The 26684-nt window shown below is 34.5% G+C and overlaps 1 protein-coding gene across 1 annotated transcript in view; it reads left to right on the forward strand.

The window, feature by feature from the left end:
• Window positions 1-26684, forward strand: part of GUCY1A2 (guanylate cyclase 1 soluble subunit alpha 2) — a 409569-nt gene that overhangs the window by 186102 nt on the left and 196783 nt on the right. Inside the window, exon 5 of the mRNA XM_003130093.7 lies at window positions 22675-23160. Within this exon, the coding sequence (XP_003130141.3) occupies window positions 22675-23160 (486 nt within the window). The remainder of the gene's footprint in view (window positions 1-22674; window positions 23161-26684) is intronic.

A 26684-nucleotide genomic window follows, 5' to 3' on the forward strand; every position in this document is an offset into this window, starting at 1 on the left:
TGGAGCATTTAATCCATTTACATTCAATGTAATTATGGATATATATGTACTTATTACCATTTTTTAAGTTGTTTTGGATTTGTTATTTTAGATATTTATTTATTTTCTTCCTGTTTTATTCTCTTCTCTTGTGATTTGCTGACTATATTTTGTATTTGGTTTGTCTTTTTTATGTGTGTATCTATTGTAGTTTTTTGTGTTTTTTAAATGATTTTTAATTTTTCCATTGTAGTTGGTTTACAGTGTTCTGTCAGTTTTCTACCATGTAGCAAAGTGACCCAGTTATACACACACACACACACACACACACACACACACATTCTTTTTTTTCACATTATCCTCCATCATGTACTATCACAAGTGCCTAGATATAGTTTCCTGTGCTATACAGAGGGGTCTCATTGCTTATCCACTCCAAATACAATAGTGTGCATAGATTTTTGGTTTGCAGTTCCCATTAGATTTTGATATAGCAGTTTATATATGTACAGAATTGTACATATATACAATTGGTTGCTGGTCTCTTAATTTCAAATGCATTTTCAATGTTTTACAATTGTCCTCTCCTCCTCTCATACTTGTTAGTTTTGATATCGTATTTATCAGTAGGTGATTTCCTACTTTTATGTTTGCCTTTACCTGTGAGAGATTTCCCATTTGCTATTTTCTGGTTTCTGATTGTAGTTTTTTCTTTGCCACTTTAGAGAAGTTCCTTTAGTAGTTGTTATAAAGCTGGTTTGCTGATGGTCAATTTTCTTAGCTTTTGCATGTCTGAAAAGCTTTCAATCTCTCCATCCAGTCCAAATGAGAGCTTGGCTTGGTAGACTATTCTTGGTTCTAGGTTCCTCCACTTCATCACCTTATACATATCTTGTAACTCCCTTCTTGCTTATAGAGTTTCTGCTAAAAAAATCAGCTTATATCCTTATTGGGGATTTCCTTTTATGTTATTTATTTTTTCTCCCTTGTTGCTTTTAATACTTTTTCTTTGTATTTAATTTTTATCAGTTTCATTAATATGTGTCTTTGTGTGTTGCTCTTTGGGCTTATCCTGGATGGGATTCTCTGTGTTTCCTGAGTGTTTCATTTCCGGTATTAGTATAGTATTTGGCTATAATTTCTTCCCATATTTTCTCTGCCCCTTTTTCCCTCCCTTCTCATTCTGGGACCCTTTTTATGCAAATATTGGTGTGTTTAATGTTGTCCCAGAGTATCTTAGGCTCTCCTCAGATCTTTTCATTCTTTTTTCTTTACCCTTTTCTGTGGCAATGATTTCCACCATTCTGTGGTCCAGCTCACTTATTTATTCTTCTGCCTCAGGTATCCTGCTATTGATTTCTTCTGGTATAGTTTTCATTTCAGATATTGTGTTACTTATTTTATCTGTTTGTTATTTAAATCTTCTAGCTCTTTGTTAAACATTCCTTATATTTTCTCAATCTGTGTCTCTATTCTTTATTCTGAGATCTTTAGATAAACCTTACTATCATTACTCTAAATTCTTTTTCAGATAGATTTCCTATCTCCTCTTCATTTAATAGTTTTTACATGTTTTTATCTTTTTCTTTCTTCTGAGGCATATTTTTCTGTTGTTTCATTTTGTCTAATTTTCTGTGTTTGTGGTTTCCTTCCCACAGGCTGCGGGATTGTGATTTCTCTTTCTTCTGGTGTCTGTGCCCTACTGTTTGAAGCTGACACAGGAGCTTGTTTAGGCTTCCTGGAAGGGGAATCTTGTGCTTGTCCACTGGTGGGTGGAATTGAGTTTTGTCTTTCTGATGTTCAGGACCATGTCAGTGAGTGTGTTTAGACGTGCCTGTGAGTTCAACATGAATTTAGCCTAACAATCCTGATGTAGTATTTTTTGATTCAAGGGCTATTTTCAGTATGGATGCCTGCCACCTCTTTACTCAGTGTATGCTGGCCATTATCACCTTGATAGGAAGTGTGACTAATGTGTGGTGACCAGAGCCTGTACTGGATATTGAGTGGGGCCTGTTCTTTGCTCTCTAGTTGTCACTGCCCTGTCAGGGCCAGGGTCTTCTTCCTGGTTGTTGGGGTAGGAGCCACCAGATATATTTTTGATCTCTGTTTCTGCTTTGGTGCAAGATAGGCAGGATTGGAACACTCGCACTAGGAGAAGAGCCCCTGATAACTCCATTAGAGCTGTTCACTTGTGAGTGTGCTCTGTTGTCCCTTTGTACCTGTGTTCAGGTTCACAAAGTACAGTATTATAGGCACTGCTATGCCAGCAGTTAGCCCTGACATCACTCAGGCATTGTTTACAGCAGGCCATCAGCACAGATCCAATGAGGTCAGGTCCAAAGACTGTGGTAGTCATGACCCTGTGCCCACTGTGGGGGCTGTGAAGAAAGCTTAGCCTCTGGGCTGGTCCAGTCTCCATATATATGTGCCTACAGAACCCACAGATGTTAAAGCCAGACCTGTCTCAACTGCAGGAGCACATGTTGCTTGTTGGGGTGTTTCATAGGTGCTGGATTTACAAAGTCAGCAGTGGAGGCTTAAATCTGCAGTTCCCAACAGCAACGAGGGGAAATTTCAGCTGTTCTTCCTATATTGCAGGGCCCCTGGTGTTCAACTGTGTTTATAACTCCCTCTTCTGCATGTGGACCACCCACTGAGGTCTGCTCCCAAGGTAGAAACATAGGAGCCCACCCAGAAGGGAGGCAAGTGGGGCAGTGGTCAGGCACATAAATCTCACTTTGCACTTTTGGTACAGTGGTAGCAGTATCAGGTGCCCAGTCACAGGTTTCACAGGGTATCTGGGGTTCTCTGCACACCCAGAATAGTGAGAGCAGTGTCCAGTGCCCATACTCAGGTTTCTCAGCTTATCTGCACGTTACTGCACTCCAGGGCAGCTGAAGCAGAGACTGGTGCCCACTGTCAGAGTTCATGGAGTATCTGCAACTTCCTTCACTCCAGGGGCAGCTGGAGCAGAGATTAGTGCCCACTGGCCAGTTTTACAGGGTATCTGTGACTCCCTTCACTCCCAGAACAGTTAGAATGGAGTCAGGTGCCCAGTGACTGTGCTCCCAGGACTACAGGAGTAGGATCTAGCACCTGCCTGTGGTTTTTGTTGGAGTATTTGGGGATCAGGCACTTCAGGGATCTCAGAGACAGGGCTCAGTGCCTGCTTGCCACAGGTCTCCTAGCAGCCTCCAACCTCTGGACATCATAATGTTGCCATAGGCTCACAGCCACCTCATGCTCTAGTAGCTGGTTTCCTGTTTGCCTGAGAGCCTTCACAGAAGAGAAAGCTCTAATGGCAGCCCTACCCTCTCTTGAAATGCTCCCCAACAGTGTCACAATGGTGACAGTGAAAAGCCTGAGGTTAGTAGAACTATAAAGGAAAACAAAAGACCTCTAATTTGGAATACAGAAACTCTAATGGTATAGTTTTTAAAATATTTGCTTTATTTAGATATATGTAAAGTGTAGGGAAATAGGAGATATTTAATTCATGCTAGCTTTTTTTTTAATTTTCCTCTGAAAGCATTATTGTATTCTATTGCAGCACAAAAATCAGTGTTCATATTAGCCTGAGTTTTGAGGAAAGTTTTATGATGAGGTTATTCTGTATAAAATAGAGTAGCCTATGTGTAAATAATAAGCTCATTTTTACCTAAAATGTTAAAATTGTAATATATTTTGGTATTTAAAGATGTAAACTTAAGCAATTCATAAAATTCAGAAAGGTTAAATAGTAGTACTAGCCACTTTTCTTTTTTTTTTTTTTTTTTTTGGTTTGTAAGGCTGTACCTGCAGCATATGGTGGTTCCCAGGAGGCTAGGCGTCGAGTTGGAACTATAGCTGCCAGCCTATGCCACAGCCACAGCAACACAAGATCCAGGCTGTGTCTGTGAGCCTACACCACAGCTCACGGCAACACTGGATCCTTAAGCCACTGAGCGAGGCCGCGAATCGAACCTGCAATCTCATGTTTCCTAGTTGGATTCATTTTCCCTGCACCATGACAGAAACTCTACTAGCTACTTTTTTCTTTTTTTTTTTTTGTCTTTTAGCCTTTTCTAGGGCCACTCCCAGGCATGTGGAGGTTCCCAGTCTAGGGGTCTAATCAGAGCTGTAGCCGCCAGCCTACACCAGAGCAACAGCAACGCGGGATCCAAGATGTGTCTGCTGCTTACACCACAGCTCACAGCAATGCTGGATCCTTAACCCACTGAGTGAGGCCATGAGGGATTGGACCCGCAGCCTCATGGTTCCTAGTCGGATTCGCTAACCACTGAGCCAGGACAGGAACTCCTGCACTAGCCACTTTTGTTAAAAAATATTTCAAACACTTTGAATGTGTTAGCACATATTATTTATTTATTTATCTTTTCTATGACTACTTACATGAAACTTATTTTCCTCTCTGAGCTAGATCATATCACTCCCTAGTATTATTATTGACATCATTATTTTTCAAGTAATCTTATTTATTTTTTCTAAATGCAGGTTTTCCTGAGGACAGGAATCTAATAGATTTTTTTTTTTTTTTTTTTTGTCTTTATGGCATATGGAGGTTCCCAGGCTAGAGATCGAATCAGAGTTGTAGCTGTCAGCTTACACCACAGCCACAGCAACAAAGAATCTGAGCCCTGTCTATGACCTACATCACAGCTCACGGCACTGCCAGATCCTTGATCTGCTGAGTGAGGCCAGGGATCAAACCTGCTTCCTCGTGGATACTAGTCGGTTTGTCAACCACTGAGCCACGATGGAAACTCCCTGAATTTTTTATGATGCCTTTTGCCAAATAAATGCTTAGTAAACTTTATGGATTTAATAATCAAATAGCTTGTAAAAATTTATTTACACTATGTTCTTTCTTGTAATTGATTTCTTAAAGGCTAGGGATAGTTTGCATATGAGATTAGAACAAATATATAAATTAAACATGGATAGACAACTTAGGTTAAATCTGAGATAATATCTGTTATTTTCTGTTGGTTGTATTTTTCTATTTAGAGTAGTTTAAATGTCAATACCAAAAAAAGCCTTAATTCAATTAAGACTTAATTCAAATTTTAAGCTGTCAATTCAGAATAACTTTGGTTCACAATTAGGTGTATTTTAGTTTAATTTTTAGATATATGCACATTTGTAATCACTGCAGTTGTACCTTTAATGTTAACCTTAATTTGTTAATTAAATTTACATATTATCAGTATTAGGTCACGTTACAATAAAAATGAACTGCATTCTTTAAAAACTGTACTAACAGATGGCCACAGTTCATTTTAATTTATATTTTTTAGATTTTATAACTGACGTATGCTTATGTGTGGTTAAAGAATCCTCAACTATTAAGTAATTATTATTATAATAGATCATTTTTAAATTAGCTATTTTCAATTAGATAGCAGTTGCTTACTCAGATCACAAAAAATCTTATTAAGTTCCTAAGTTACTTTATGAAAGTTTGTCATCTACAGTGGGTGTCCTGGGATTGTACCCATCTAAAATTTTGACTCAAGTAGTATGTGTGTGGGGTAGGGACCACATAATGATTTTGATAGTTGTTTGATGCCATTGAAGCTTGTTTGAGAAATGGTCCCACCTATCTTCACTTCATCTTTATCCATTAAGTCCTAGTACTTCTGGTTTTTAGCATTTAGTTGACCAGTGACCCTAGGAGTCTGGAGCCTGATTCTGAGGTCAGATAGACCTAAACTTAAATTCTGGCTCTAACTCTTGTTCATACATCCATAGACATGTTTCTTTATCTCCCTTAGTCTCAGTATTCTCAGGTAAAAAATAAAGATAAGAAAGACAACTATTTCATAGGGTTGCCAAGTGGATTAAATGGAATAACTAACTTGGCATTGTGTCTAGAACATACTAAGTATGTGATAATTGTTATGGTAATGGTATTCTAAGTCCTTTACTATTGCATGCTGCCAAATCTTTTCAATGTTATGAATTGCTTCCCATTCAAAATTACCATAATCCATTTGCTTTTTCCTGCCAAATCAAACTATTTATTTTCTCTAATATAGATGATAGGATTCAGGTATATTTTAGAAAGAAAGCAATTTAATTTTTATTAATTTTCATAGAGACATGAAATTCTCAAGAATTGTTTGTGTTTTAGGAAGAGATGTATGTCTCTAATTGTTGTAGGTGTGAACAAGGAAATACATTGACGTAAAGTCCTTAGACAAAATAGAGAAAACGTAAATTTGTGGCACAGTGCCATCAGGTTGATTGGCATTGATCTTCTTGGCTTCAGAACTAGAAGTTTAACCTGTATGTCATAGATTTTATTCTTTTTTCCTCTTCTTAAAGCTTGCATTCTCAAAAAACTATGAACTCTTTGGAAGAGACAATGAGACCTGCAGTAGAGTAAGGGCTAGGCAAAGGATGAGGTGGGTTGGAGATTAGGAGAGTAGGACATGAGAGGCTGTGGTGGCAGATTTTTGTAGTTATGGACAGATAAGGGACTGACTTTATTCTCAAGGTTAGAGAAATAAATACATTAATTCACTTACTGCTAGTTTTAGACATATAGGTAGATATGTGAGACAGGTAAGACCGGTAAGTAGATGTACAGGTAGACAGGTAGACAGATAGGTAAGACAGATTGGTAATTATTAGAAAACAGTCTGTTCAAGTTATTTAAGATTGGTTTTGTTTTCTTTGCAGTGAAAAGCACTCTGGGAATTAGTCTTCCTTGTGGAATTTAAGTATAAAGAACATCCAAGTAGTGGCTGATTTTCTCATAAAGACAATTCAACTGGAAAGAAGGGAAATTAGCACTTCTCTGACTTCTACTTTTGGGAGTATACAGTTTAGAAGAAAGACTAATGGGGAGAAAAGGAGCTGGGTTACACTTTGCCACAGGTACTCATTTCAGTACAACATATACTGCAGATGATGTGATGCATGCCCCAGGGACGGAATAAGGTGTCAGTCTTGTTTCTCAGATACATAGTGGAAATTTTGTCTATCCACAGATAGAATTTTCCATAGTATGGGCAAGAAATACTAAACACAATAAGGTATGAGTGCAATGGCACTTTCTGATTACGGAAAGATTTTACATCCATCGTTTCACTTAATCTTAAGAAATAATCCTTGAAAATAGAAGAGTGGATGATTTTACCTCTATATTATGGAGTTGGAAAATGAGAGTTTCAAAACTCATGTGGCTTCTTAATAGGATAATCAGGAAAAAGCAGAGGTCTTTTCTGTGGTTCTATCATCATATTAGTTTAATGAAAGACAATGAAACAAAGCAATGCTCAGATTTACTGAAGAATTCTATCAAACATTTCAAGAACTAATACCAGTCGGTACAAGATATTCAGAGAAAATGGAAAAGGAGGGAAAACTTCTGAAGAGTTCAATAAGACTGGTATTATTACTTTGCTATCACAACCAGACAAAGACAAAAGAGGAAGATAAACCATAAACCAATATTACTTATGAATATTGATGCAGAATCCTTAACAAAAGACTAGTAAACTGAATGCAGCAGCATATAAAAACGGTTATATACCATGACCAAGTAAAATTCATCCCAGGAATGCAAGGTTTGTTTAACTTTTGAAAATCAATCAATATAATACATCTTATTAATAGAATAAAAGACAAAAACCTATTATAATATTTATAAATGCAGAACGAGCATTTGACAAGTTTCTTCATCCATTCATAATAAAATAAAAATCAGTAAATTAGCAACAGAAAGCCAACTCTCTCAACCTGCTAAAAGGTTAATGTAAAAACCCGCAGCTAGCATAGCAACTAATGGTGAAAGAGTGCCATGTTTCCCCCAAACGTCAAGAACAAGACAAGCATATCTGCTCTTGTTTTTGTTCAACATTGTACTAGAAGATATAAGCGGAGAAATTATCTAAGAAAAAGATTTAAAAAGCAATTAAATTAGAAAAGAAGTATAACTATCTCTGTCTTCAGAAAGTTTGATCTCTATAGAAAAATTCTAAGGAATCTATAAAAATATTATATCTAATAAACAACATTGCCAAGTTGTAAAATATAAGATCACCATATAAAAATCAATTGCATTTCTATACATTATCAATAAACAATCCAACAATAAAATTAGGAAAATAACTCTATTTATGATAGCATCAAAATAAATAAAATACTTCAGAAAAAAAATATAACCAAAGACATAGAAGACTCGCACACAGAAAACTAGACAACATTTTTGAAAGAAATTAAGGATTTAAATAATGGAAAGGCATCCACCTTCATAGATTGAAACACAATATTGCTAGATAGCAGTACTACCCAAAGTGATCTAAAAATTCAAGGTAATTCCTATCAGTATTTCAGCTTCTTTATTAAAATAAATAGACAAATCAATCTAAATATTCATGCGTAAATCAAGGGACACAAAGAGTCAAAACACTCTTGATATGTGAAAGTATTAAACAAACAAAAAAATTATTACAAAGCTACAGTAATTAGGACTATATAGTTCTAGCATAAAGATTGACATAAATACCAATGAAATAAAATCGAGGGTTCAGAAATAATGCTTACATTTATGATCTGTGGACTGTTTACAAAGCAACCATGATATTTCAATAACAAAAGAATAGTCTCTTTTCAACACGTAGTCCAAATATTGTTAGAACAGCTGCAGTTTTGCAACTACCTGCAAAAGATTGAGTTTGGACCTCCGCCTCACACCATGTAAACAGATTAACACAAAATGGATCTTGGACCTAAATGTAAGAAATAAAATAGTAAAACTCTTGGAGAAAACATGGTATTTTATTCCATTTATATGAAATAGCCAGAAAAGACAAATCTATGGAGTCAGGAAGTTGGTTAGCATTTTTTTTAAAGAAGATTCAAAGAAATGGAAAGATATTCTATGCTCCTGAATTGGAAGAATTAACATCATTAAAATGGCCACACTACCCATCTACAGATTCAATGCAATTCATTTCAAATTACCCATAACATTTTTCACAGAACTAGAATGAACAAAAAAAATTCATATGAAACCATAAAAGTTCCAGAATTGCCAAAGCAATCCTGAGGAACAAAAACCAAGCAGGAGGCATAAATCTCCCAGACTTCAGACAGTATAAAAAAGCTGTAGTAATCAAGACAGTATGGTACTGGTACAAAAGCAGACATACAGACCAATGGAGCAGAATAGAGTACCCAGAAATAAACCTAGACATCTATGATCAATTAATCTTTGACAAATGAGGCAAGAATATAAAATGGGAAAAAGATAGTCTCTTCAGGAATTGGTGCTGGAAAAACTGGACAGCTGCATGTAAATCAATGAACCAAGAACACACCCTCACACCATGCACAAAAAGTAAATCTATGCAGATGTCATGGAGCTGTATGTAAAAACTCCTAAAGATGTCACAAAAAAGCTATATGTAAATAAGTGAATTCACCAAATTGCAGTATACTAAATTAATATACATAACTCTTGCATTTCTAAACACTAACTATGAACTATCAGAAAGAAATTAATAAAACAATTCAATTTATTCCATTTATTCAAAAGATATAAAATATCCAGATATAAATCTAACCAAGGTGGTAAAATACTTGAGCTCTAAAAATACAACATTATTGAAAGAAGTTGAAAGCACAACGAGTGGAAATATATAACATGCTCAGCATTGGAAGAATTCATATTTTAAAAAGAAACATGCTACCCAAAGCAGGCTACATATTCAATGTAATCCATGTCAAAATACAAAAGGCATTTTTCACAGGTGTAAAACTAAAACTAATAATTCTAAAATTTGTATACAACCAACAAAGACACTAAAGAGTCAAAATTTTCTTGAGAAAAAAAAAATCTGAAGGTATCATGCTCCATGATTTGAAACAATACTACGAAGCTATAGTCATCAAAATAATATGACACTTGCATAGAAACAGTTACATAGATTAATGGAACACTGGTATGTCCAGGAAAAAACCCAAGCTTATATCTTCAGTTAATCTATAACAAATGAAGCAAGAACATACAATGGGGAAAAGATAAAGATATCCTTTTATTTTAATTATTTTTATTTTTTCCATTATCATTGGTTTAGAGTATTCTGTCAGTTTTCTACTATACAGCAAAGAGACCCAGCCACACATATATATATAAACATTCTTTTTCTCATATTATCCTACATCATGTTCCAACTCAAGTGACTAGATATAGTTCCCTGTGCTATACAGCAGGCTCTCATTGCTTGTTGATTCCAAATGCAATAGTTTGCATGTTAACCCCAGACTCCCAGTCATCCCACTCCCTCCCCTCCCTGCTTGGCAACCACAAGTCTGTCCTCCAAGTCCATGTATTTCTTTTCTGTGGAAAGGTTCATTTGTGCCATATATTAGATGCCAGATATAAGTGGTATCATATGGCCTTTGTCTTTCTCTTTCTGACTTACTTCACTTAGTTTGAGATTCTCTAGTTCCATCCATGTTGCTGCAAATGAAATTATTTTATTCTTTTTTATGGCTGAGTAGTATTGCATTGTGTATATATACCACATCTTCTTAATCCATTCATCTGTTGATGGACATTTAGGTTGTTTCCATGTCTTGGCTATTGTGAATAGTGCTGCAGTGAACATAAGGGTGCATGTATCTTTTTCAAGGAAAGTTTTATCTGGATATATGCCCAAGAGTGGAATTGCTGGGTCATATGATAGTTCTATATTTAGTTTTCTGAGGTATTTCCATACTGTTTTCCATTGTGGTTATACCAATTTACATTCCCACCAACAGTGCAGGAGGGTACCCTTTTCTCCAAGCCCTCTGCACCATTTGTTATTTGTTGACTTGTTAATGATGGCCATTCTCACAGGTGTGAGATGGTACCTCTTAGTTGTTTTGATTTACATTTCTCTAATAATTAGTGATGCTGAGCATTTTTTCATGTGTTTGTTGGCCATCTGTATATCTTCTTTGAAGAAATGTATACTCAAATATTTTGCCCATTTTTCAATTAAGACATCCTTTTCAATAAATGGTGTTGGAAAGCAACTTTCATAATTTCTTGACAGATGATATACACTTTTCATTAATTGTGATATTATGAATGTGTTTCCTAGGTTAGGGATTTTTCAGCTATTATGTCTTCAAATATATTCTCTTCCCCTTTCTCACTCTTCTCCTACTAGGACTCCTATAAATGTGAATGTTAGCTCATTTAGTGTTGTCTTAGAAGTCTCTTATTCAAGATTGCTTTGGCTATTTGTGATCTCTTGTGTATCCATATGAATTTAAATTTTTTTTCTATTTCTATGAAAAATATGATTGGTGTTACATTGAATCTGTAAATGCCTTTGGTAATATAGTCATTTTGACAATATTGATTCTTCATATTCAAGAGCATAGTATACCATTCCATTTGTTTGTTCTGTCTTTGAATTCTTTCATCAGCATCTTATAGTTTTCAGAGTACAGGTCTTTTGCCCCCTTAGGTAAGTTTATTCCAAAGTATTTTATTATTTTTGGTTCAGTACTAAATTGGGGTTGTTTCCTTGATTTCTCTTCCTGATCTTTTGTTGTTAGTGTATAAGAATGCAAGAGATTTCTGTGTATCAATCTTGTATATTGTAACTTTACCAAATTCATTGATTATCTATACTAGTTTCCTGTTAGTATATTTAGAATTTTCTATATAAAGTATCATGCCATTTACAAAGAAAGTAATCTTGAAAAAGAAAAATGGAACTGGAGGAATTAGGCTCCCAGACTTCAGACTATATTACAGAGATATCATCATCAAAACACTATGGTGCCAACAGAAAAACAGAAATATAGATCATTGGAACAGGATAGAAAGCCCAGATATCAATCCATGCACCTGTGATCAACTAATCTCCGACAAAAGGAGCAAGAACCTACAGTAGAGGAAAGACAGTATCTTCAATAAGTGGTGCATGGAAAATTGGACAGTTACCTACTTAAAAAAAAAAATAAGTTAGAACATTATCTAACACAATACACAAATACACTCAAAATGAATTAAAGACCTAAACATGAGGCCAGTTATCACAAAACTTCTGGAGGAAAACATAAGCAGAACACTCTCTGATGTAAATTGCAGGTATGTTTTTGGATCCGCCACCTAGAGAAATGAAAATAAAAACAAAAAATAATCAAATGAGCCCTAATTAAACTTAAATGCTTTTGCACAGCAAAGGAAATCATTTAAAAAAATGAAAAGACAACCCACAGATTAAGTGAAAATATTTGCAAGTGAAGCAACCAACAGAGGACTAATCTTCAGAATATGCAATCATCTCACACAGTTTTATATCAGAAGAATAAACAACCCAATGAAAAAATGGTCAGAAGATCTAAATGATATTTCTTCTAAGAAGAGATGGATAGTCAAAAAGCACTTTAAAAGGTGCTAAACATAACTAATTATTATAAAAAAGCAAATCAAAACTATAGTGACGTATCACCTCACACCAGTCAAATGACTATTTTGAAAACTTCTACAAACAATAAATGTTAAAGAAGGTGTGGAGAAAGGGAACCCTCCTACAATGTTTGTGGAAATGTAAATTAGTGCAACCACTATGGAGAATGGTATGAAGGTTCCTTTAAAAAAACTAAATATAGAACTACCATATGATCCAACAATCCCACTCCTGGGCATTTATCTGATGAAAACCATAATTTGAAAAACATACATGCCCCTCAAATTTCCTTGCAGTGCTATTTACAATAGCCAAGAAATGGAAACAACCTAAATGCCCATAAACAGAGAACACTGAGGTGCTGACTTTCTGCTGGGTGAAGATCCTGGGTTTTTGCTTGTCTACTAGTGGGTGAAGCCACGTCCTATGATTAGTTTCCAGCTACTGACAGGTAGAGCTGAGTCCTGGATCTTGGGATTGCAGAGCTTATTTCAGATGATTAGTGGTAGGGGACACCAATTCCTGACACAGTTGAGTATAAGGTCCAACATCTTCCAAAGCTTACAGTGGCCTTGTAGTGCACGGAGCCAGTGTGCAGCAGTCCCAGGGTTTTGTTTGGCTTGTTGTCTACAGACTGTGGGATTGTACGTTTCTTGCACCTAATGTCTGCCCCCTGTTGGATGAGGCTGGTCTGTAAGTTAGTATAGGCTTAATGGAGGGAAGAGCTAGTGCCTGTCCACTGGTAAGTAGAACTGTGTCCTGACACTCTGGAGGGCAGGCCCATGTTGAGCAACATGTTTAAAGGAGTTGTGGCCTCAGGAAGTCTTTAGGAGCCTTTCTGATAGTTGGTGGGACTATGTCTCTTCTCAGTTAGTTTTTGACATCTCAGCACTGATGCCCATAGGCCTTTGGATGAGGTGAGATCTTAGAGTAATGAGCTAAGGTGGCAGAGCTTTAAGTGGAAATATTAATTATAATGATAATTACTACAATTAGGTTGGGTGGGAAAGAATCATGCTGAATTTTTTTCACCAAGGTCCTAGGTGAAATGTAGCAATATATATAGACCAAGTGTGTGATGGAGATGGCTGCAAGTGATCTTTTACCAGAACCTGGTGTGTTAGTCAAGTTTAATAATGCTGGATGCTTAAACAGTCTTCAAATCTAAATCCATTAACTATGTAAAAATTTTTCTTGCTCACTTCACAAATTTAGGACAGTTATGTATCTGCTGAGTAGCCCTGCTGCAAAAGAGACTTGAAAACCTAAGTTTCTTCTTCTGATTTCAGCATATTTCACATGTGGTCTTCATGGTTGCAGAGAAAAGAGTAGAGAGAGGACTAGAGAATCACATGGGTTAGGTTTACATTCCAGTGAACATAAAATAACTCAGTTACATGGCCTTGACCTGGCCTGAATGTGGTCATTTCCCTTTTGCTCTCTGTTGTAATCACACTGGAACTTCTTAAGTACCCCAAATGTGCTATGCTCTTCTTTCTCTCTGAGGCTTTGAACTCCCCTTCTCTCATCCTGGAATACTTTCCTTACCATATTCCAATAATTCCTATGTTTTCACTATCACAGGCAACCTCCAAGGCATGTTTTTTCAGTTGAATGCTATTATCTTGACAAGGAATTATTATGCTTTGTTCATGTTCACAGAGATAATTTACAAAGACAGATTTTGATGGTGTGTTGTCTGAGACATTTTGCCGATGCAAAGTTAGCATTCATTGTGATGTTTAAGTTATTATAGCATTTTGTATGGTTTGTGAATTTTTTTTCTTAACTGACAGAACATAAATCATTTCAGTAGCAATATATATAGACATTTAAGTTGTACGAGTTTTTCACGTACTGAAAATCATCCATACCCCATGTCTATGTAATATAGCTTCATAAAATGTATTATCACCATAGTTTTTCCAACATAATTATGTTAATATCATTTCCTATTTGTAATTTCTCTCTGGCACTTCACCAAATCATCATCTTTGTCATAATGCTTAATAAGAACATTAACAATAATTGATAGAATTGTTGAGTGAATGCATATGTGGATACCAGACTAGATTTTTTATATATATTATCTCATTTAAACTTTTCCCTCATGCTATTATATTAAATTTGCTTTTATTCAATATTACAAATGAATTGCTAGAGCACTGAGAGGCCATGTGATCTGCCTACATTTACTCAGCCACCTTTCACCTTATTTCAGTGGTAAAATGAGGCTTTAAACTCAGATTATTTTTAGTTACAAAGCTCTCATTCCTTTCATCACTTCATACTATGTATGGAAAAAACACCAAGTCGAGCCATTCAATGCTCCCTAACTTAACTGTGTGCTCTCTGGCAACTCACTCAACCTTCCCTGGTCTTGGCTTCTTTAATTACAGTAACCTTGATTGTGTGTACCTTACAATGTCAGGAATACAAATGTAGCAATATATGTGGGAAAATTTTGTAAATTCTACATGCTGTGCAAATTTAAGGGGTATTGAAATATATTATTGGGTCACAAATAGGATTTATTTGTCAAGAAGACTTTTGGAAAACATTTCTGGTATATACCTAGAAATTCAAATTCCCAAATTGGATAACAAAATAAACCTAATCCCCCTCATAAAATGCAATAGTATGCCAATGAAAAAAATGTATGGGACCACTCTACATCTTTTTTCATTTGGTGGACTTGTTCATATCCTAGCTCTGAGACATCACTGAACTTTGCATTTCACTCTTTCCTTTATTCAAAATGTTCTTTCTGACAATAAACGTTCTATAATGTGGCTGTGTTTATTGAGATGGCTCAATCCTTGCCCTTTACTAACTTACCTTGTGATCCCATGCAATTTGTCTTTCCTCCCCATGACTCATTGAAAATCTTCATTTACACTTACGAGATTGGAAGATTGGACAAGATGGTATTTGAGATAGTAGTTTCTAAGTCTTGCCAGTTTTCCACATCACATGTAGTCTTTCTAAAAAAATCAGTTTCTGAATCCAATAACAGGGTTCTGATTCAGGAAATTTGAGGTAAGTTCAGAATAGCCGTGAGTCGCTAAGTTACTGAAGGCTAATTTGTGCCATACATTAAACTCAACATGTTATACAGGCCTGTATGTATTTATTTCATTACAACTGTTTAAGATAAATACTATTATTATTTACATTATGATCCATTCTAAGTTTTTAACCACCTGCTCATTATAATCTCTTATTGCTTGTCTTTATAATTGTATACTTACTTATAAATATGTAGCTGCTCTATATTCTGAACCTAACAATCCCATACTTTTTTGTCATCTAATTCTTGTGTTCATTGTTTGCTTTTGTCCATTGCTTGAGTTTAATCATATTGAGAGTCTTGAAAACCTATGTTGGGGAAGTTTCAAATTCCAGAGACAGAGAACCACTCTAGTCTTCTCTGAGGAGGAACTTCAGATCAAGAATCTCTGATTAGACTCTGTAACCTTACACATGTCCCAGGTCTCCACATCCCAATAGCAGTGTTTTCTCCACATGGCTCTCAGGGCAGCCATGCTTCTCTCTGCCTTTCTCAGGAATCCAGATCGTGATTTTCCTTTTTCTTTGTTTGCTTTGTTTTGATTTGGTTGTTCCTTTTCCTGTTGTGTGTTCCTTTTTCTGGGGTGTGCTTGGAAATCTCTTAAGGGATGGCTCAAAAATACATGTGTTTGTTTAAATCAGGGTCTATTTGTAGTATAGCAAGAGGGTTCTTCAGAACTTCATAGCTTTTCAATTCTTTTTTTAAAAATGTATATGTTTCCTCTGGTAGAATATAAGCTCCATGAAGGCAGAGACCATAACCATCTTAAACTCAACTTTATCTTTAGTACTGAGTAAAATTCCTACACATAATAGTTTCTTTCTTTTTTTTCTTTTTTTTGCCTTTTCTAGGACCGCTCCCACGGCATGTTGAGGTTCCCAGGCTAGGGGTCTAATCGGAGCTGTAGCTGCCGGCCTACACCAGAGCCACAGCAATGCGGCATCCAAACCGCGTCTGCGACCTACACCACAACTCATGGCAATGCTAGATCCTTAACCCACTGAGCAAGGCCAGGGATCGAACCCGAAACCTCATAGTTCCTAGTCGGATTCGTTAACCACTGTGCCACAATGGGAATTCCTACACATAATAGTTTCTTAAACTTTCTATATGATATTGTTAAAAGAAAAAATATCTGTGACCCAAATATTAAATCAACTCTTATGCACAAAAAAGATGAAAAAATAATACCTTAACCAAATGATAGATGAAATTTTGGAGCCACAAATTTTAATTCAGAGATATGTTGTCCAGTACATTAGCTGTCAACCACAAGCAGCTCTGTGTATTTTAATGAAAATCACATAAAGTTTACAATTTAGTTCTTCAGTCACATTCACTATGTTTTCTGTCATTATAGAAAGATCTATTGAAAGTTTTCAGTTCTCTCTATAAAAACTAGATTCTGCAGCTCTCCATATTTCTTTGTCTCTAGGCTAAACACCTACCCTATTATTCCATTAGAAAGTTCCTTCTGTAATCTGATATCCTTAATTCTGCTTATCCAGTAGCCAGAATTCTTGATACATAGTTGTTTTGCCCATTTGGGCCTAAGCACGAACTCTAATCATTTCTTTTAAATATTTAATGTAATCCCGTCAAAATGCAAAAACTCTATTTTCATAACTAAGCAGTATATCAAGTATCCACTTCCAATCTCCCATCCTCCTCTTGATTAGGTGCGGGAGAATCATTAATGTGAATGTACACTCAACACATACATATAGATAATTGGATAATTAGAAGTTAGTTGGATTTTTTATAGGCCTTATCGGAATATTCTCATGTTTGGAATATTCTCATGCCCACTGTAGCACAACGGGATTGGCAGTATCTTGGGAGCACTGTTTCAATTGCAGATTCAATCCCTAGCCTGCCAGCTGTGGCTCTAGGTTGCAACTGCAGCTCAGATCTGATCCCTAGACCAGAAACTCCATATGCTCCAGGGCACCAAAAAAAAAAAAAAAAAAAAATATTCTCATGTAAAATTGGCTGGGTCAGAAAGTCCAATATTTTTTTATACATCCAAATGGTTCTCAATTACTATGAGGAGGCCTCACTCAACCTTATAATAACAATGTGTTAATGCTTTGTGCAGAATCATTTCTGTAATATTTCTTTGAGGAGTAAAACATTTCCTGTGTAGGTCCAAATTATTATAGATTTTTGAAGTGTAATTTTTTAAACTGGATATATTGAAATATAACCAACATCCTCCATGGATGTGTGAATCATTGTGGTGACAAAGGCACCCCAGAGTATATTCCTTTAATTTTTATGATTAATGATTGTGTGTATGATAAAAAATGAAATCATTTGCGCTCTTTGGGAAGAAAGACAGTCTTTGTAGGTAAGGCATTAAAAACTGCATATCCATTTAATATACCCACATAGTCTGAAATTTACTGCTTCTTAATACAAAGTAAATGAAGAATCTAAGAATAAAATATTTGGAAATTTGGCACAATTGAATGACAAAAAATGTGCTGATTGGCTTCTTTCAACTATAAAGTATAAACTTATTTCTTTTAAATATTGAATCTTTCCATGATTTAAAAAGATAAGTGTCATTGAATCTTGGAATATTAAACCAACATAGTCGTGTGCTTTACTGGCTTAACTATCAAAACAGAATTCAATTCATTTTAAAAATGAATTTCTCAAGTGTAAATAATAACAATGAAACTAAGTACAAACACGGAAAATATAATGAGCACAGAAAGATAACATGTCTGAAGGGTGATGGTTTTTTTTTGCTGATTTCATCAATAAACAATACGAATTTTATAGTACCTCATCTTAACAATGGCAATATTTCAATCCATAGAGTAAATATACCATAATTAACCTCAGATGTTAATAGCCCTCCAGATACATACACACTTTACTGTTGAATTTACTGTTCAATTTAATAAAAAAGCAAAGATGTTCTGCCTAAATTTCTGCAAATTGAAAGTGCTTAGCATAGTACTGGTAGGCGATAGATATTAAATAAATATTTTTGAAACAGATGTATTAATAAATGAATATTTTATATTTATTTTGAATTATATTTAGTGTACTTGACTTAAGAATTTTCAAATTAGGAGTTCCCATCATGCTCAGCAGAAACAAATCTTACTAGCATCCAGGAGGACACAGGTTCGATCCCTGGCCTCCTTCAACAGGTTACGGATCTGGTGTTGCTGTGAGCTGTGGTGTAGGTCACAGATGCAACTCGGATCCCACATTTCTGTGGCTGTGGCATTGACTAGCAGCTACAGCTCTGATTTGACCCCTAGCCTGGGGACCTCCATATGCCGTGGTTCTAGCACTAAAAAAAAAATAAAATAAAATAAAAAAGATTTTCAAATTATTTAATGAAGAATATTTAATGAAGACAATGTCAGAGAAAATGAAAACATTTTCAAAAATTTTCAAAAACTGCTGAATCAATGCAGCTATTAGGTTGAAATTTTTAAAAAATCAGAAGTCCTCTGGGGGAAATAGGTAAGCACCTTATTTTTTTGATAAATATATTCTAAGAATCAAAACACAAACAACAATTGAATGGTACAAATAAATAAGCAAGCAAGAAAAACAAAAACTCTTGCAATTTATTAACTGATAAATGTTTCACTTGGCTTAATTTCCTCCAAATTCATCCAATGTGTTGTCTGTATCAGTGGAATATTTTTTTAATATTACTGCTCAGTAGTTCACATTTGGTTTAGTTATTTACTATTGAAATACATCTGAATTGTTTCCAATCTTGACTACTATTCCTGTGTCTTATGGTTCTTTTTTTATTTGGTTTTATTCAATGTAGTCAGAGAATATATTCTATATAATTTCAATTTTAAAAACTTGTGGTGTTTTTTCATAGCCTAGGATATAGTCTGTCTTTTTATATGTTCCATGGGCTCTTTGAAAAACATTTATTCTGCTATTGTCTGATGAGAATATCATCATTGTTCTCTCTGGCTCTTTCAATGTATTTCCTTTGAATTCAGTTTTCAGAAGTTTAATTATGCTTGTGTCTTAAAGTGGGTTTCTTTGGGTTTATGCTACTGGAGATTCACATAGCTTATTGATTCTTTGAGTTTACATTTTCAATCAAATTTGAGACATTTTCAGCCATTGTATCTTCAAAAGCTTCTAGGACTCTATCTGTTGGATTTTTTGTTATTGTCCTACAGGTCCCTGAAGTGCTATTTAATATTTTTTCAGTCTATTTTCTTTGTTCAGATTGAGTAAATTCTACTGAACTAATCTCCCTGATTCATAACCTCACATATATGTATAGTCTGTCATATCTACTGTTTTTGAGCCCACTCCCATTTATTATGCTTACCACTTTATGAAATTTGATAGGTTTGAAGACAGTTTATTTTCATTACACGTTATGTTATTTTATTAAAACTTTAATATAATTTGGGATGCAATAAAAGCTGAGACATATTTCAATTTAATGCAATTTTTCACAAATCTGTTTTCTCTACATAAAATACATAGTTCCTATAATTGTATGTATTGCTAAATTAATAAATGCAGATCATGGTGAATTTCAGAATTTATAATTGTAATAAAGAAAAAACAATTCAAGAAAAATAATTTGTGTTATTTTCCAAATAAATTAAAACTTAATTTATGGCAGAGACACAAAAGTTCCAGTTGAATTTGCCCCAACTAGTAAATAAGGAAAAAAATCACTGATGAAAATATTAACACATGAAGTTATTTGCTGTGTATATTGGGGGCTTCTCTTTGATGATTTTTTTATCTGTCCTGTAAGAGGTAAGCAATTACTTTATTCTCTCAGATCCTACTGATTCAGAGATTTCAAAAAAAAGTCAACTAATGGCCACATAAAAATCAAGAATATATTTATGTTTTGTATGTTTGAAATGGAATATAACAGTCCACTCAGATTCTTTCTAAGTTAATAAAACACTCTTATTTAGTACATATAACAAATAATATATTTTATTTAAGCCTATATATATATATACAGATTTCATATTTAAAATAGATGGAAGCAAAGGCAGAAATGAAAAAGGTCTGTGTGTGATGGGAAATGTGGAGATTAATACATAGAAAAAAAGAGAGAAATAAAAAGAAAAAGATGAGGAAAATGAAGGAATTCATTTATGAGAAAGAAAGACAGTCAAGCAAGAGAGATAAAGAACGAATGAAGATAGGATGAAAAAAAAAATTAGTCCAAAGAACAATTGGAGAAAAAGGAGAAGAAGGTAAGATGTAGAAGAAAAAAAAAAATAATTGGAAGGAAATTTGAGAAGAAAGAGAGAGAGAGAGACCAGATGGAGGTCTCTATGTATGAGGATTAGAGGTTTGCTTTTACCTTAAATCTTAAGAAAAATATTACTATACTTATTTTTGGACTATGAGAATATACATTATGTGTATCTTCCTTAATATACCTTTAGTATTCTAACAAATATGTATTATAAACAAACCCCTCCCCAAAAAGTATATCAGACATATATGAAAAATCTGGAAATACTTTTCAGGACAATTATTTTCTTTATATTCAAAGATAGCCTGCAGTCTTTTGAGAGCCCACCTTGGATGGGAAATTGAAGGGTCTTTTTTTTTTCCTTCTTGAAGTGCAACACATGAGGCATATGAAAGTTCCCAGGGGTCGAATCAGAGCTATAGCTGCTGGCCTACACCACAGCTGCAGCACACCAAATCCAAGTCTCATCCACAACCTGCACTGCAGCTCGGGGCAATGATTATTAACCCACTCGGGGCCAAGGAACTCCAGGGTCTTCTTCATTATGTTCTCTAGGCTATATAAATTTGGCTCTCCCTTTCATACTGCAATATGTTCAAGAAGGGAAACCTTTTTTATCTTTTTATGCTCATCACCCAGAGGAGTACTAGTAAATATAAAGTTCTCAATACACACTTCAATGAATAAATGAGAGTATTATGTATAAAATGATGAAATACTGAACACTAGCAGAACTTACATTAAAAAGTGAATATTTCATTTCATAAAAATTATAATATCAAGCAAGGATTCAATTTTATTTCCTCATATAGACTAGATCTAGGTAAATAGTACAGGGGGAACAAATACAACATTTTCAGGCTTAAAAGTCAAAACCTCTGTAGTTTTACCTCATGTTTGTTCTGTTTCCAATTTCCAACTTGCCTAACTACTTCATTGTATGAGGGACAAAAGAAAACAAATTTATTGAGCACATTCCATTTAGTAGGGGAAAGTGACCTGTATAAAACTGATGCACCATCTCAGCGGATCAGCTTGTAGGCTATTCTTTCCAGGTAATTGCAACTAGCTTCCTCTCCACATGTGCTGAAGTACCTTATCCTAACCCAAATAACTATATTTGGATAAACATATCTTAAGTCTACCTTCCTTTCCTTCTATGCTCAGCCCCTCTGAGTGTTCCTTAGGGCACCAAGGTAACATACGCCCGTGTTCAAAAAGTTTTTCATTAAACGATTCCCCAAATTTTCCATTCAAAGAGCACAGAAAGGAGGGAATCAATTTAAATTACTATATTTTCAGATTATTTATCTCATTAACAGAATTCTTTTAATACTATACCTATTTGGGAAGCTATTTTTGGCTTATACTGAACATGCTTGTTGATTGATAGCTATTTTCTGGCAACATTGGCTTAATAATCTCTTATTTAAATTTTTATTTTTAAGACTAAATGAATTGCCAACTAATCTAGTCAGTGAAAAAACTGCTGTATTTTCACAGGTCTACAACTGGTGGAAAAATGACTTACATAAAGCTAAACAGTTAATTTGATTCATTTAAAATTTTGGACTTACTCTCTGCATTAATGACAATTAAATGCAGTTTTTTGACAGATTGGATCCATGCTAATTCTGTTATTACCAGGCAGGTCAAATGTGTTTTAACTGGTTCATGAACCAGTTTCATGATGTACCTGGGTGCAGTTTCATTTTGAATAAAAATGCTTTCCCATTTCATTTCTCATTGATCAGTTCGCTCATTACTTTTAAGAAAACAGCTAAATGAGAAACAATTAGTAACATTGTCTGTTAATCACATTTAAATTTGCTTATATGAATGCATAAAGTCAGTAGAGGTAATAAAACATTTCTTGTTATTCTTCTTCATCAGATACTAATTAATATTTGTGAACCTACTGTGCGAAGAGTGCTGATCAAAATTCCATGTTAATTTTGCAGGTGATGGAAGTGAAAGGACAAATGATCCATGTCCCAGAATCAAATTCCATTTTGTTCTTGGGTTCTCCATGTGTGGACAAGTTGGATGAACTTATGGGACGAGGACTGCATCTCTCGGACATCCCTATCCATGATGCGACCCGAGATGTCATTTTGGTTGGCGAGCAAGCAAAGGCTCAGGATGGCTTGAAGAAGAGAATGGATAAATTAAAAGCAACTTTGGAAAGAACTCACCAGGCCCTAGAAGAAGAGAAAAAAAAGACAGTGGATCTTCTATATTCTATTTTCCCTGGTGATGTAGCCCAGCAGTTGTGGCAAGGCCAGCAAGTGCAGGCCAGAAAGTTTGATGATGTCACCATGCTCTTTTCAGACATTGTTGGCTTCACAGCCATATGTGCCCAGTGTACCCCCATGCAGGTGATCAGCATGCTGAATGAACTGTACACAAGATTTGACCACCAATGTGGATTTTTGGATATTTATAAGGTAATGAGGTTTAGTTATTTCTATATAAATAATTTTATGTCATCTTAATTAAATTAAAAGGATAGTTTTCTTTTTCTATTTAAACTTGACAGTAAATTATGGTCATCTCAATTTAGAAAAATTTATACAGAATACAAGAATTTCTGCTTTATGAGTAAATTTTCATTATGAGCTGATTTATACTATTGACATAGATAACTGTGAACTATGATATTGCTTAGTAAAGAAAAATTCTGTAGAGCTAGTCCTCTAAGTTTATTATGACTGAAATAAACTTGCTGAAATTTAGGCAACTTTTCACTGCATGATTAGTTTTTTAAAAAGAGTAGGATTCCAACATAAAGTAAAAACTACACTGGCAGTTAAAAAAGCAACAACTGTTTCGGAGTTCCCATTGTGGTGCATCAGAAACGAATCCAACTGGTATCCATGAGCATGTGGGTTTGATCCCTGGCCTCGCTCAGTGTGTCAGGGTATCAGCCTTGCAATGAGAGGCTCAGATCCTGCGTTTCTGTGGCTATGGCATAGGCTGGCAGCTATAGCTCCGATTCAACCCCTATCCTGGGAATCTACAAATGCTGCAGGTGTGGTCTCAAAAAGGTTAGTGAGTATGTTGCACTTCATTGTCAATTAAGTGAGTGTTGCAGTTCGTTGTCAAGCAAGTGAGGTCCCTCTAATTCTGAAAGAATACATATAACTATTGTAGCAATGCTTTTTAGTGGAAGCACCATAAATATCCAGACTACAAATTGGAAGAGTTTGAAAGTGTATACAGATTATCATTTGTTAGTCTGATTTGGTGAACTCCTTATTATTACATTTATTGCAACATTTTGAGTGATTCAGTTTCATATCTACCTAATAAATAACTCAATAACTTAACAAAGAATTCCATAAAGATTGTGTAATGGTCAAGGCACACAACTTTTTTTTATATAAAGGATAGCAATTACTTTTAATATAAATAAGCAGTAGTGAACCTTAGACTTTTATTTTCTTTACTAATCCATCTAGGTTTTTACTTCTTTCCATAGTATGATCTGCATATAAGCATATTCAGAAAGAACCTGTTTAACGTTTTAGTTTCGTATTATGATCTGGAGGGTGTTTAATTTATTAATATGTATCTCCTTAAGAGAAAGATGTTTGCTAGTTCCATTATGTATGATATACAGCCAATGGTAAATATTTTAGAAAACCTCCTCTGAGGGGTAAACATACAGTGTGATATATGAGGGATTTGCTTTGTTGTACAAAATAGGAGTTTTTGTAAATTATCTTTAAGTTCCTTATAATTTATTGTTAGTTAATTTATGATATAGATAGCCAAATATATGATCCTAAACCAGAGAGACACTCTCATTCCCAGAAGAGAAAGCAGATTGTCTTGAATTTGCCAGCATTTTCTTTCACTATTGCACCAATCTTTGCAACAAAAGTGTTGTTTTCTGTGTTACTGTCCTCCAGCTAAAGTACTCAATCTTTTTTCTTTCTTTCTTTTCTTTTTTTTTTTTTTTTTGGCCCTAAGTCGGTCCAACTAAGTGAGCATGAAAAAGATTCTCTTCTGGCAAACATAGAAATCTCTGACTTAATAAAAGGGTCAGTTAAGTTTTGAGAAAAGAAGAGATATGATATCTTCTGAGGGTACCAAAGCAATTTTAGGGTTTAAGAATATAATTAAATTTCACTGACATCAAGCTTCCTTCCCTGAAGACAAGATAGGACACCTCACAGAAAAAGAAAATCTATAGGAATATACTGTAAGATCCTCAAATTTTCATATTTTCTTTAACTAGACAGTGTCTTATAGTTATAAATTATTATCAGCAAGTTTTAAATTACAGAATGCCTCTACTCTTTCTCAGATACTCAAGACTGTACATTCCATCTTTTGTAAATTTATATTAAAAAGCAATCAAAATAATTTTGAATCACAAATATTTCTTATGAAATTATAGCAATAAATTACAAAGAAATGCAATTCCAGAGCCACATTTATTATTTTTAAAATTTGAATGAAATATTCTTGAAATTCTATAGTGCTTTATAATTTTCTAGTTTCAAACATATGATTTCAAATAATTCCATAAAGATCTTTTTTCTTAAACTTCTGCCTCTATATTGCCATTTGCTCCTTCATTCTCCCCACTGATAACCACTAATTTATTTTCTATGTCTGTGAGTCAGCTTCCTTTTTGTTTTATTTACTATTTTGTTGTGTTCTTTATAGTTCACGTATAAGTGATATCATAAAGCATTTGCTTTTCTCTATCTGAATTATTTCCCTTAGACTAAAGCCCTCTAGCTCCATGTTGCTGAAAATGTCAAGATTTCATTCTTTTTTATTGCTGAATAGCATTCTCTTGTCTATATATACCACATCTTCTTTTTTTCATTCATGTATTGATTGACACTTAAATTGCTTCCATATCTTGGTAATTTTAAGTAACACTGCTATGAACATTGTGGCACATGAATCTTTTCAAATTAGTCTTTTTGTTTCTTTCAAATATATATCTAGTTGTAGAATTTTGGGGTTATATGGTAGTTCTATTTTTAGTTTTTTTAAGAAACCTCTATTTTTTTCCACACTGACTGTACCAATTTACATTCCTACCAACCATGTAGGAGAATTCCCTTATCTCCACATCTTTACCAGCATTTGTTATTTGTGTTCTTTTTGATGATAGACATTCTGACAGCCATGAGGTGATATCTTATTGTATTTAGATTTGCATTTCCCTAATGATTTGTGATACTGAGCATCTTTTCATGTGCCTTTTTGTCACGTGCATTTCATCTTTGGAAAAATGTCTATTCAGTTCTTCCGCCTGTTTTATAATCAGGTTTTTTTTTTTTTTTTTTTTAATGCTGGGCCTTATGAGCTATTTATATTTATTGGATATTAACCCTGTATTGGTCATATCACTTGCATATATGTTTTCCCATTCAATAGATGGGCATAGAGGAGCATACTTTAGCATGTATATGACAAACCCACTACCTGTGAAAAGGTGAAACATTCCCTCTAAAATCAGGAACAATACAAATGTGTCCACTCTTGCCACTTTTATTCAATATAGTTTCAGAAGTCCTAGCCACAGCATTCATAGATGAAAAAGAAATCAAAGAATCCAAATTGGAAAGGAAAAAGTAAAACTGTCACTGTTTGCAGATGACATGATTCTATACATAGAAAATCCTAAAGATGCCACCAGAAAGCTACTAGAAATGAGGTCCTGCTGTATAACACATGGAACTATATTCAGTCACTTGTGATGAAACATGATGGAAGATAATATGAGAAAAAAGAAGATATGTATGGCTGGATCACTTTGCTGTACAGCAGAAATTGACCAAACATTGTAAATCAACTATAATAATTCATTTAAAAATCCCCCAAAATAATAAAAATAAAACAGGATCTAACTCAAAAAATAAAAGAATACAAAGTTAATATACAGAAATTGCTACATATCAGAAAGGGAAATGAAGTAAACAATCCTATTTACCATGGCACTGAA

This window comes from Sus scrofa, chromosome 9 (genome assembly GCF_054392235.1).
Source record: "Sus scrofa isolate SSC_HxYL_T2T_F1_AM1 chromosome 9, Sscrofa_HxYL_maternal_Yorkshire_Landrace_v2.0, whole genome shotgun sequence".
NCBI lineage: Eukaryota > Metazoa > Chordata > Mammalia > Artiodactyla > Suidae > Sus > Sus scrofa.